Consider the following 13,818-nt stretch of genomic DNA (forward strand, 5'->3'; position numbering starts at 1 on the left):
TATATTTTACAACCAGAAGCTGCTCTGAATTTGTGCAGTTAAAAATAACCAAACAAACAAGCAGTCAAATAGCAAACTCCTGAAACTACTGGAACAATGTGCACTACTCTTCATCCATATAAAAGTTAAACTATTCATATACACATGGAATTGTTTTCTCTATTGGCACTTCAGACAATATGACACTTGTGAACAACAGCAATGCCAAAATCTTGGATGATTTTTCAGAGTTGTACATCCAAGGAATTAGCAAGGAATCAGCTGCAGCAGTTGAGAACACAACTATGTTAAAAAATTGAGTCTGGATTCTGACAGTGCAAATGAGAAAATCTCATGGAGTGTACACCAGCTCCTTGCCAAATGCATACATAATTTCTTTGAAAGGAAATGTGGACTCAATATGGGAATGTGGGAATAGTGCATTCCACTATGGAATAAGGCCCAAACTTAGTTAAAATAAATCTCATTTTTACTCTAAGTTACTTGAGTTTAATCACTGATTATAAAAAAAAAAAAAAAAAAAAAAAAAAAAAAAAAGGAAAAAAACAACCAAAACCATAAAACTCAAACGAACACTCATAGCTAACACTGATAGAAACTTGGGATAAGAGTTGCTCTTGGAAACAGAACTAAAAACCACAAATAATACAGCACTGAAAAACACCCAATTTTAGAAATAAAGGACAAAACACCTTCTAGAATTCATTTAAAAACAAGATGAAGTTGCTTCCCACTAAATAAAAGATAGAAAAAACTTTTATTTTGATGAAACTGTCACTCTGCAAATATTGAAAGAATTAGTTTAAGCATTTTCTAAGGAAATATACATTGTTTCTGCCTCAAGATGTTTTGCTTCAGACATTTAAACCTAAAACATCTAGAGGAACATTGGTGAAAATGAAAATTTCTATTTACTGCTTAGATTCACCATAGATAATTTTGTGACAAATTTACCAAATGTCACATGGACAAAAGATCCACCCCTATTTATTTTTTTGTTCGAACTGCAGAATGAAACTTGGCAATTAGCATAAGACATCTCAGTAATTAGATTGTAGAATAAATTGAATACCTGTGACACAAACATAAATGGCTAATATTAATTCACATTTCACCCAGACCCAGAATTGAACAAAATACAATTAAACATGACATTTTCTGAGTAGCCATTTGCTACTGTCCAAAACTGCTCAAATTTCTTTAATCACAGACAAAGAAAAATTTTAAGAAAAGCATTAACAAAACTTAAGTATTCAAAACCAAAGCACTGCCTCTTATATCTTTCTTAATATTCATGTGATGCTTCTTTTAAATTGTGAATATCCAGGATTTTTTTGCTGTGAAGTTGAACCTTACCCATTTAAACTTATTCCTTTTGTGGTAACTACACAACATGCATTAGAAACACTCCTTAAATTTCAGCTAAAACTCCTCACAAGCAAATAAACCTTTCAGGTGGCACAAAAGAGAAGTAGGTGGTAAATAACAGCAAAGTGTGGGGGGAAATGGGGTGCCTATTGTTTTGACAGATGCATTTTGAACTTAAGAGGACAATAATAACCTAATTTAACAGGCACATTTCATGTATTGATGCACATAAGAATAGCCTTTAAATTACATACATTTATGAGATATTAATAGGACTTCAGGTAATGAAAAGGATAATATACAATTCAGATTAAAACAAAAATGTGAATGATTCTGTGAAAGAAAAAAACATACTAAAAGTACTCCAAGAGTTCATTATGACTTGGATTCAAGAAGATGCTATGAAAAATAAATGGAAATAAAATGTTTCCAGAAAACACTGGCTTCTTAAAAAAGGAATTCTTTTAGTCACAAGCACATGCCTCTGAAAGCTCAACTATAGAAAAGTGCAAGGGAAAATTTTATGTTAATGTAGGCAGGTATATTTGCATGAACTGTCTTCTTTTATGAAAATTAATGGATAGTTAATGGATAATTAATGGATAATTATTAAATAATTAACCACAAAGGAAGACTCATGCCAAAATAATGCTGCATAGTAGACAGGAAGAAGTGTTATCAAAGATAATATTATTTGAACATGGTAGGACTGTCTAGCTGCCTATCTTACTGGAAAAATATAGAATGTTACATGGAGGAATAGTGATTTAAATTTTTATGCAAAGAAGTCTTCATGTAGTATGGAATTAATGTGAAGTATTGTGTATTTGTATTGGACAATTTTTTAGAAAAAGTGAGATGGTTTTCTATAAGTTGCCATTCTCTAACATATCATTTAAAAAAAAATAAATCATTAAACGTAAGAGCTGACAATCAAATAATTGGAAGTTTTATCATCAATATTGGAAGCATTAGACACTTTCTAATTTAATAAGAGAATTATATCAAGGCAGTATCTCCAATAGTATTTTACAGCTTTTGTTGGAGAAAATTTCTGTAATCCTTCCAAAGGTAATTCTGAGATGCTTCAAACAAGCTCTAAACCAACTGACACCTGCAAAGTGCATAATCTCTGAAATTTCAGTCTAAAAAACTTCTTAGAGTTACATAAAAGTAACTTGAGAATAGATTAAATATTAGAAGAGTGTTTCATAACACTACAATAATTAAATTGCAAGTGCTACATAAATGGTCACAGGGAAAGGAAGAATTGAAATGTAAGAAAAATTGAATCTCTTTTCTGTTTTGCTCTCTTAAACATCTATTTCAATTTTATTTCACATTCTTGTGCTCATCTTGAAACACATCATTACTATAATTAATATTTACTTAAACATGCATCAGAAAATATACAACATTATTAAGTTAGCATTACTTTGAGAGTAAGTTCTTAATTGTTTAGAATTTTTCACCACCTAGAAGACTGCACTATCTGTGCTCTACAGGCACATGCACTGCAGTAAAAGTACAGTGATCACTGTGACCATAGCATGAGCCTGAAGTCACTTTTAAACAAATATGGCCAAATTAAGGCTCTGAACTGCAAGCTATGTCAATTAATGTATTCTGTGCTGGTATTTTTGCCAGTGGTGTAACAAATTTTCTTCTGACTCTACTGTTAGAATTAAAACTTGCAAAACTTTCCAGCATAGACCTTAGGTTTGCTGCAATGGTCAACCTATAAGCAACTTCATGACATTCCTACAGTTCTGTCCCTTCAGCTAATTTATTTGGTCAATTATGACCAAGGAACTATGCTGGAGCAGGTGTGGCCTCAAAGGTGCTGCATCTTGTGGAAGGCTTGTGCAAAGCACAAGAAAAGAGCAAGACAAAAGGATTGACAAAGAGAAATAACTGCAACCTGCCCACCCAAACTGCACTGATGAGATTGAGTGCAGAAATGCAGAAACCCAGGTTTGCTTGCTAACAGCATATCTCAAATATCCTGACTACTAAATTTTGTTTCCTGTACCTGAGCAGAGGCTGAATTCCAATTCACCTCTTCACAGTGTTCTTCCAGAAATCAATGCTGTAATTTATGTTTGAACCAGCAAAACTAGATTTGCTGACAGAACACATGCTATTTATAATTGTTCATCACTTTTGAGTTTGCTTTTGAATACTGTTTTATTCTGAGAAATGGCCACAAAGCAATATGGCCACAGCACAGATTAACTAGGAGCTATTTTAAAACTTTCCACCTCAGATTACTTTCTTACATCAGGAGAATTGATGAAGAACAGATGCAATAAAAATAAAGAAAAGGTACATGTGAATTATTATTCTGCACTCCTTTTCAGCACTAGAAAATTGGTTTGATACACAAGAACAGCACAGATATTTATCTTCGACCTAGCATATTACACATCTCTCTACAGACTTTTAACAGAGCATGAAGGATGAAACTTTGCAACATTAGCCATTGGGGAAAAAAAAGGTTGAAACCAGTCCAGGCTGCCTCTCTAACAGGAGCAGGGAGCTACTCTGGAGGATAATACACTCTGTCTTAAGAATATGTCTACTATCACTTGGAATAATACCTCTCTGCAAGATTTTGGGTTTTATAATTATAAGCATGATAGTTATGATTCTCTATCTCAGCATGATAGAGCTGAATAGCTTTGAGATGACACATGATTTTCAGCTCTATACATTAAGATTGGATGATTTATAAGTAACATGGAACTCTGTTCACCAACAGTTTTCCATATTCAGTAGTGATAGCAGAGACATGCATGGGCAAAATACACCAATAATCTTGCCTTCCAAGAATGCTTCCACCTCAGAACAGCTGGCTGGCCAGCTGATTCTCTCCTGCAATCCTGATAGACTGGTACTGCAAAGCTCTGGCTGAGGAAGTCTCTAAACCTAAGACTGCTAAAAGTCTCAAGAATGTGCTGAAGTGGCATTACTTCAAGCTTAGTGTATCCTGATAATGGGACCCTGGCTATATGCACAGGTCACTGCCAAAGCCAGGGCACAGAGCTGAGCAGGGCTTTGGCTTCACCTGCTGCTGCTCCCTGACACAGGCACCACAAACTACATGCAGTCCCACACTGGCATACAGCTGGAAATAGAAACTAAACTCATCCAATTGCACACATAAATCAATTTTCTATGTTTTTCTCTTCAGTGGACTTTGCTTTTTCAAAACTTTCAGTGAACATTTTTCCATATGGCAGGTCTGTACTACTGTCATATAAGGAGTCACTATATGGAAAACTCCCAAAAATTAGCTATCTTAACATATGTATTACAGGAAGGAAAGAGTAGAGAAGAAACATTTTCAGACCACTTGAAATTTGTGCAAGTGAGGTCTTCCAGAGGTTAATGGGTGTTAGCACTAAAACCAGTACTCAGTACAAGAGATGCACTGCAGTACAAACTTCTATAATATAAAACATATGGAAATGCATCATCTAGATGCAAGAATAATGACTAAGTTCTCTAAGTCTCCAAAACCTTTATGAGTAACTTTAGCTAGGCATCATTACAAAGGTACAAGAGTGACCTATTGCCTACTTCTAGTATTACAACATATCAATAATTTAAAATAAAAGTTTTAGTTACATTTCAGAATCTAAAGGCTTAGTTTTATGACTCAAAATTAAAAATTTTAACTCAAAAGGCAGCTGAAGGCACATAAATTTGAGGAGTATGATTTATGTTATTGAAATAGTACATTAGACTAGAGGACTGCTTATTTCATAAGGAATTAACAAGCATGAAAAATTAATTTCATAAACAATAGTATCATATACCCAGCTACACATATTAATGACTACAAATCATGGAGCAGAAACAACACACTGTGTTTACCATCCATGAAATATGCAATCTTTACTAAATATCAGTATATCCCATGGAGTTCTGAATTTAGCAGATCAATCATTTCATGACAGTTGCTCACCTCTTCCAAATTTTAATGTATCCAAACACATTCTGCCAACCAGAAATTATAACTAATATGAAATGGGAAATATACCTTTCTGTCTCTCTATAAGAGGTTTTATTTATTGTTTTCATCCCACACATTTTGGTGATTACAACAAAAAAATTAATGTCAGTGTTTTCCAAGATTATGCAACTAACAAATATATACCTCAAATATGCAGCAACTGCACACTTTATAGAAACACTATTTATAGCTTTTAAAATTCCCTGCATTACAGCATCTGGAAATAATAATTTGAAATAACAGTGTGCTTGTACTACCATAAAACAGCAATTGTGCTTCATACCTATTGTACATCTCTTTTCACATACCTATGGCAGCCTTTTTTTAAGATTCTCAAGGAAATACAAAAGTACAAAAATTTACAATTTAGGACACAAACTGACTCTTCAATACTGGGTTTTAAGTCCTCCATGCTAAATGCTACTTGATTCCACTTGATTTTTAAGCAGCAGAAATCGAAATATAAATTTTTAAGTATGATTTTGACCAGTATCATTTAACCTGCAATCACATATCTAAATTTTTTCTTCTCTCATAGGCAATGATAGTTTTACTTATACTATACCCACCTACCTTAAAAAAAAGAATGTCCAAATATACAGTACTAACCTCTAATAATTCTAAAGCAACCCCAGGTAATTTCAGCTGGCAATTATAATATATTATATTATTCATAATCTAGGGCAGGGACATGTAAAGACAGTCACCCAGGACCATGTCCAAGCATACACAGCTAGGATTCACAGATTGACAGATATGGTTCAAAGGATAAAGGATCAAAAGATATCCTTCTGGTTTCAGGGAATTGCTCTGTAACAACACCAGCACTTACTTACAGTTTATTGGAAATTGTAGGCAAGTCATGGATGATCTCTTCATATGGCTCTTCTTGAGATAAAGTAGAAGCAGCTAAAGGGTCTTTCATTTTTTCCTCCCAAACAATTTCAGCCTTCAGAAGCATTTCCTCAATAAAATCAGAAGCTGCAACATCTAAGACATTGGAACACCAAGATACCAGACAAGAAAATGAGGCAAAAAAACTCCTTTGAATTAAAATCTCTAGATTAGATTAGGAACATGAAAGGAATTTCTCAGATATCAATCATAAAATAATATTTGAAATTACTGGGAAAACAAAGACAAAGTAAATTCAGTACAGACTTAAGTTGTCATCTGCAAAACCTCAAAACCAGTCTTGCTGTGTAGCAAGCCAAAGTATTCAATAATTTACAGGACTTCAGGAACAACAATACAACCCTTTTCAACACTTTTATTTCTATGAAAACATGCACTGAAATATTTTTCAAATGTTTCCTGTTTCTAAAAACTAGATCTATATACATATTTTACACATATTTATATAAATATATATAAAAATACTTATATTTATATATTTTATACATACAGAAGTGCTGAAATCAGTTCTGTCTGGAGACCAGAAAGTTAACCCAACTGTGTCAAATACATACTAAATGTGGTTAGCTAACTGTATTGTTAGATTATCTGAGTTTAGTCCACAGCCTTTTTTACAAATAAAAACTGTATCTAACCACAAACAATTCTTCTAAGGTAAGTGTCATGAAGTTCCCTGTGAATTTAGGCAGTACAACATTTAAAGCACAACATACTTTGCTTTATTACACAAGGGAAGTTTCACCCATAATCTGACAGGAAGTTTCTATTATCTACATCACTGAGTTTTATCTTCATTTTATCCTAGACATGAAATGTTGAACAACAATGTGTTTTCTTCTTTTCTACACTGCTTGCTAGCATTACTGACATTAGCTCTGCTCTGTATTAGTCCTGTTGATCTGAAGTCCCTTCCAACCTAATAGAGTCTACAATTCTATTATCTTTAGAGACAGTGCTTCAGCTCCCTGTTGCTATCTGGTTTAAGAAGGGTCCTTCTGGGGTAAAAATGGCAGCTACACTCCAAAACTAGGTGTTGAATTTATTTTTAGACAATAGCTATAGAAATTCCAACTCAAGAGGTCATGTACTATAAGTAGCTGAGATAGGAACTCCATGGGAAGTCACCAAAAATGTGTAAATGCAGCTACCACCAAGGCACAGAACTGTCAAGTAAGAAACATAGCTAAAAATAAACAGGGAATTAAACAAGTGGAAGGACATGCTGTACTTTGATGTGATATCCTGAATTACCAGCAATGTATGTAAGAATGTATGCACCTGTATGTGTATGTAACTCTACACACTAAAGAAACTATAGCTAAGAAATAGGGAGGAAAGAAAACAGCTAATATATACACTATGTACATGGATTTTCACCTACCTGAAGGCTTTTCATTATTGCAGTTAAGAAGATTGGGATTTGCCTGGTGCATCAGAAGCAGCTTCACAAGATTGGTCTAAAATGGGCAAAACCAGAGGTGTTTGAAATGGGAGAGGTAGGACGGGTGCCAGGCACTTATTCCTTCCTGCACTATCTGAAATCATGTGATAAACCACAGGCAGTACCTCCCAACCCCACCCTCTGCAGCTACTAAACACATTTCTGTAAATCACAAGTGGCAGATTAAAATTCAATTCTCCTACGGTTTTAGGATACCCCCAGCAAAGCTCCACCCCCAATCTCCCTCCACTCATGCATATGTAAACAAATCCACAAAGGAAAAGCCTACCACCCATCACCACCTGTCAAGAGTTAGATCACAAATATTCCTTCATGCCTACATAATCCTACAAGTGTGTCCCAGCACTGTCAGAGGGGTCTGACTCACAGCCACCATCATAGAAGTAAATCTGTTCTCAGTCAGTAGCAGAAATTGGAACATTTATATTATGTTTACCAAAATAATCTAATCTATTAGCAAAGGTAAAAATTAGAGCACAGTAGGGGAGGATAGAGTATCATATAATGAAAAAGTCTAAAACATATTTCTCAGTTCCTGCAAGGAACTGTTTTTAGTGAGTTCTTCTATGGCTGCACCAAACTCTCTAGAGACACTTTCCCATCAAAGGCTGTAGCAGTGTCTATCCTGATGAACTGCTGAGAAATAAGTGAAAGGCTGCATGAGAAACAAAAAATACATAGAGCCCAGCTAAATGAAAGAACTATATGTATTTTTTAATATATGTTAAAGCAAATAGAATGTATATGTGTAATCGATAAGAGGGATGAGGATGAACACAGGTGAAAAAAAGCTGTGAAGGAAAAAAAAGATTTTTCAGAGCAGAACAGACCTAAACAAGACCTGAACTGGAAGTGAGCTAGGGGAAAGGCATGAACCCCATCAATAAATAAATAAACAAATAAGCAGGAAAGAAATAACTGCAATTAAAAAAGTTCAATATGGATTCAGTATACAGGAGGCAACTTACTAAAAAGGACCATGATAATGATAAATCCATTAAATGCAAAGAAAATATCAAGTTTCAAATAATAGAAAACTAGAAAAATATTGTTGAAAATTTCTATAAAAATGAAAAATATCTTGCACTCCTCAGATTTCCAATGCTGGCTTTATTTTCTTGCAGTAACAGCAGGAAATTCAGTGAACTCCAAGACTTGGGGAAGCCATAACAGGTTTATTTCCAAATCAAATTAACCCTGCTTTCCAGTGAGAACTTGCAACACGTGTAAAAATATACACATATATGTCTTTTTTTTTTTATTAGGAATAAATGGAACATGCTTAGTTATGGAGCTACTGCATAATCTCTGCGAAGTGGTAGTAGTTGTATTAAAGGAAGGAGGCTTTAAATGCATTTTCAATTTAGTAACAATACACAGCTTTTTGGGTTACCAAAGGTTTGGATTTATACCATAAGAAATATCATACTCCAGTATCAGTGCTTCCTGCTGCCAATGAAATATCTCCTGCTGGGATTCCTTGATGCATGTCACCAAGACTAAGGTATTCAGGTCACTGAATAAAAAAATAAGGTAACCTGCTTTTGGATACACAACTCTCTTGTGTTGAAATTTGCCTCATTCCCTAATGTTTTAGAAGGAGTATTTTAAAATACAATTACCTTATCTTCAGAACTGTGCCTAACAGAAGAAATATTTGTAGAATAATTACAGCAAATCATCACTAAACAGAAGTATTTCAATTGCAGAGTTACAAATAACATGCATACAACTGTGTAAAGAAATATCATAATACCTAATGAATTATTATAGAACCTATGAATAAAAATTAGTGTGTGTGTGTATATGCATATTCCTGTTTTTCCAATTCATGTAAGCTAAAAAAAATAGGCAGACTCACTGTGGACAAAATGCCACAATAATGGCAGTTACTTAAAATATCTCTTACAAAATATCATTTATCTTGCTTCTCCTTTTATACCCTTAACAATTTATTCAGTGTCTTTATAAAGAACATCAGGAAACATCTCAGATTTTCTCCGTTCAGATCATATCTCTGAATATCCTCCTTCCCAAAACACAAAATTAGTTATCTTTTCTGTATTCATGAAGCATGGCTGTCTCTTTCCCTAGTATTCTGCTCAAATTGCAGTATTTCTACCTCTCTCTGACATCTCTTTCTGGATATCTTACCCTCTGACTGTTGAGAATGCTACTGCAAGGAGTATTTTCCAGTCTCACACTTTCATCTCAAAGTCCCACCTTTTAGATTCCCCTGGCTCCTTCTTTTCTCGCCAAGCCAGAAGATCCTTGTGCTCATTTTCAGATGACTTCAGAGATTCTCCACACTTAATGTATTCCCATTCATGTAGCATTCCATCTCCAGTTCCCACTGCATGTTGGGCTGTGACTTTGGCCATCACTAATACATTTGAAGACACCTATTTCTGTACTTCTTCTCAGCTGAACTTTGTACTACTGAGGAAGTCTTGAAAATATTGGCAAAGCTACGCTGTGAAAATTCATTCACAACCTGTTCTGATGTGATGCTTGTCCAAGAGAAACAGGCAATGGGCCATTCCACCATTCAGGTGGACTGAAAAATGGCCCAGTGGTTGAGCCCAGAGGCTGGTGATGAGTGGCAAGCAGAGTAGGTGGAGGCCAGTGACCAGCATTGTACCCAGGGAACAATAATGAGTCCTGTTTCACATTCCCATTAAAGATCTGATGGGGTAAAGTTCACTGATGGCATTGAATCTGGGGAATGGCTGATATGTGAGAGGGCTGTGCTCCATCCCAAGGCACCTCAACAGGCTGGAGAGATGGGCAGACAGGAACCTCATGAAGCTCAACATGGCCAAGTGCAAAATAACAGCCCCAGGCACCAGTACATGCTGAGGGCTATCCAACTAGAATGGAGCTTTGCAGAAAAGGACCTGGGGGTTCTGGTGTGTATGTTGTTGCACATGAGCAAGCAGTGTGCTTTGGCTGCACAGAAAGCAAATAGTTTTCTGAACAGCAATTAGAAAGAGAGTTGCCCATAGATTAAGGGAGGTGATCCTTCCTCACTACTCAGCACGTGAGGTCACCTGCAGTGCTGTGCCTATTTCTGAACTTCTCCATCCAAACCCTTTTGTATAGCAAAAGGCCACTAAGATAATTAAGAGACTGGAGCACCTCACATATGAGGAAAAACCATGAGAGCTGGAATTCTTCAACCTGGGGAAACAGGTTCAGGGGAATCTCATCCATATGGGTAAACACCTGAAGAGAGGGTGTAAAGATGAGAGACAAGCTCTTTTCAGTGGTGCCTAGTGACAGGTCACGAAGGTACTGAGGCATCTCCCTTGCATAGACAGATTGAGGAGCTGGGCCTGTTCAGTCTGAAGATGGGGTGATTGGGAGGGGACCACATCAATCTGTCAGTGTCTGAAGGGAGGTTGTCAAGAGGATGGAGCCAGGCTCTGCTCCATGGTTCTGAGCAAAAGGACAAGAGGCAATGGGCAGAAACTGATTCACAAGATGTTTCACCTGAACACGAGGAAAAACTTCATTACATGCAGGTGACTATGCACTGGAGCCAATTGCCCAGAGAGGCTGTGGAGTGTCCCTCACTGGAGATATTCAAGAACTGTCTGGACATAATCCTGTGCCCTGGAATAATCCTGCTTGACCAGGGGCTTTGGACCATATGACCCACTGTTGCCCTTTCCAACCTTACCCCTTCTGTGATTCTGTGACATAAGGCAGCATAAATAAATGTATTGCAACATGCACATTCTAAAGCCTCCAAGTACAATTGCCCTGTGCCAAAAATGAGGCTTTTACCACACATTAAAAGTTACCTAAAACCTCCCAAAACAATGCTGAGTTTCACAAAACAAAGCCTTATGAGGACCAGTGTTAGAAAGACTGCAAGGTCTCTTGCCTCAGATAAGTAACTGCAGTGACAGAGTAGGAAATATGGAGCATGAAGGAGTGACAGTGTAGTGGCACACAGAGATTTCTCCATCTTACAAGATCTCCCCATGCATTTGAGGCTCCAAAGACATTTCCAATTTGCTATTTTTGACTGGTAATTAATTAGTTGGAGAGCAGAACCAGTACTCCTAAAAAGTGTCTTCCTCTCTTGTCTGGTCAGATATTCTCCTCTGAAGCCATGCACAGGACATTAGATATGTACCAGCACCTGCAAAGGATAAACTGCTGCCTCTGCCTGAGCTTTTAGCTCTTATTATGCAAGTCCCAGTCCCAGAGCCACTAACTCAGATCATTTATTCTCTTTTCTTTACCATCAGAGGATACCTGCTTAAGCCCTAAATTCAGAAAGCTGGAGATTTATGCTAATGTCCTCATGTGCTGTTTTGCACATCAATGAATATGCATTATCCAATTTGCACAAACCCCCAACAGTAAATTCCTTCAGTCTTCCACTTTCCTTCCCTATCAACACCAGTATTTTCTCTCCACTTCTCCACTCCTCTCTCTTTCAACATACATTGGACATTTTCTATGACCCCTAAGTGACCTGGTTCACAGTCAACCTTTCAATTCCTAACCTCCTTCCCCATTTTTATTCCCCAGGCACTTCTTCATACCCACTCTTCAGTTTTCTCTGCCTAAGCCCTCACCACCTTCTTCCTGAAATTTTGTTCTATCTGCTGTCACTTCTCAGGTTACCACTTCATTTTTGCTGGATAGGGTCCCCATGATGAGCTCATCCACAGTGGGAAAAAGACGGACAATAAGAAACTAGTGGAACAACAGCTGTAGATCAAAAACAGTATTATTTTTGACTATCAATTTCTCACTACTGTGTGAAATACTGTAAAATCACCAAGTATTACTTTAATATCTAAGATGTATGTTAGCTAAACACAACAAAACCTCTAGATAGATCACAAGAAATATCACTAGTTGCGCCATTGCAATCTGCAGTCTTCACCACTGAGTAAGATGAGCTATCTCTGCACTCATAAGGACCAGCTTTCTATTGCTCAGATGACTAAAATTTATCTTACTGCATTGAAAAGTGCATGTTTACCTGACTCATTTTTGTTAGGCAGTTTGCTAGGACTGCTGCCTGTGAATGCTTATGATTTTTTTTTTCTTTAGATAGAAAAATAAAGCAAGCAAAAATGAAGCACTTCTAGTAACCAGGAGTAGAAAATATTTTTCTTGTCCTTGTGAGCTCCAATGTTTGCACAATTTGAAGACTTTTATAACATGAATTCCATAGGCTGAGACTATTCTTATTGTTGTCTGCTTGGAAAATCATCAAAAATTAGCCAAGTTTCAAAACTTTGAAAAAAAAATCAGCTAACCAATGCTTGAAAGACAATTTTTTTTATCATTGGGGATAAATCAGGGAGCCCCCTTTTGCTGGTACAATCCACTGTAGGCCTACATGTTAGTAGAACCAGTGAGAGCTGGTCTATTTTAATATACAGTTGGATGTTCAAAAGATTTGCAATAAAAAGAATGAAGATCAGGGAAGTAGTTTCCATTTTTATTAGTACTGTTATTATTATAATTACTAAGCTTCTGTGACAAAAGTGCTGTAGTTTAATGCTAACCATATATTCCATAGATTGAATAAATAAGGTCAGATAAGTAACGGAGCAATACAACTCCTTCAAATAACACTGGAGACTATGTAACTAATTAAATGGGGTGATGATGTTGCTTGCTTTAGCAAGCAACAAGTACATAAAGAAGAAAAATGTAGGTTAGGAATCTTACTCCCAGGAGTAAAACAAATTCCAAGACAGAGACTCCCAACATTAGGGAGTAAGGTAACTACTAACCCATTAGAGTTCCTGTGAACTCAGCTTCTAAGATCGTGCATTTGTTCTCCATTACATAATAATATGTAATAGGTAACTGTGTGTCCTTTAAAGACAAAATTTCATAGGTAAAGCCCTAAAAAAAGAGCAACAGTGCTCAGAGGCTAAAGAGCATTTCCTCTGCAACTGCAAGCTGATCCACAGTATCACTCTAAACACAGGAAATCAAGTCTGAAAGTCATTACAGATTTCCCTTCTTAATGCAATATAGATTAGGAAGTTTTTTTCTTTTTTCCTATTTGAGTGCA

General features: G+C 36.2%; 1 protein-coding gene across 1 annotated transcript in view; it reads right to left on the reverse strand.

The window, feature by feature from the left end:
* MYO16 (myosin XVI) overlaps nucleotides 1-13,818 on the reverse strand; it is a 353,826-nt gene that overhangs the window by 169,791 nt on the left and 170,217 nt on the right. Inside the window, exons 8-9 of the mRNA XM_079322616.1 lie at nucleotides 7,683-7,758; nucleotides 6,223-6,376 (exon numbers count right to left, since the gene is read on the reverse strand). Of these exons, the coding sequence (XP_079178742.1) occupies nucleotides 6,223-6,376; nucleotides 7,683-7,758 (230 nt within the window). The remainder of the gene's footprint in view (nucleotides 1-6,222; nucleotides 6,377-7,682; nucleotides 7,759-13,818) is intronic.

This window comes from Erithacus rubecula, assembly GCF_903797595.1.
Source record: "Erithacus rubecula genome assembly, chromosome: 1".
NCBI lineage: Eukaryota > Metazoa > Chordata > Aves > Passeriformes > Muscicapidae > Erithacus > Erithacus rubecula.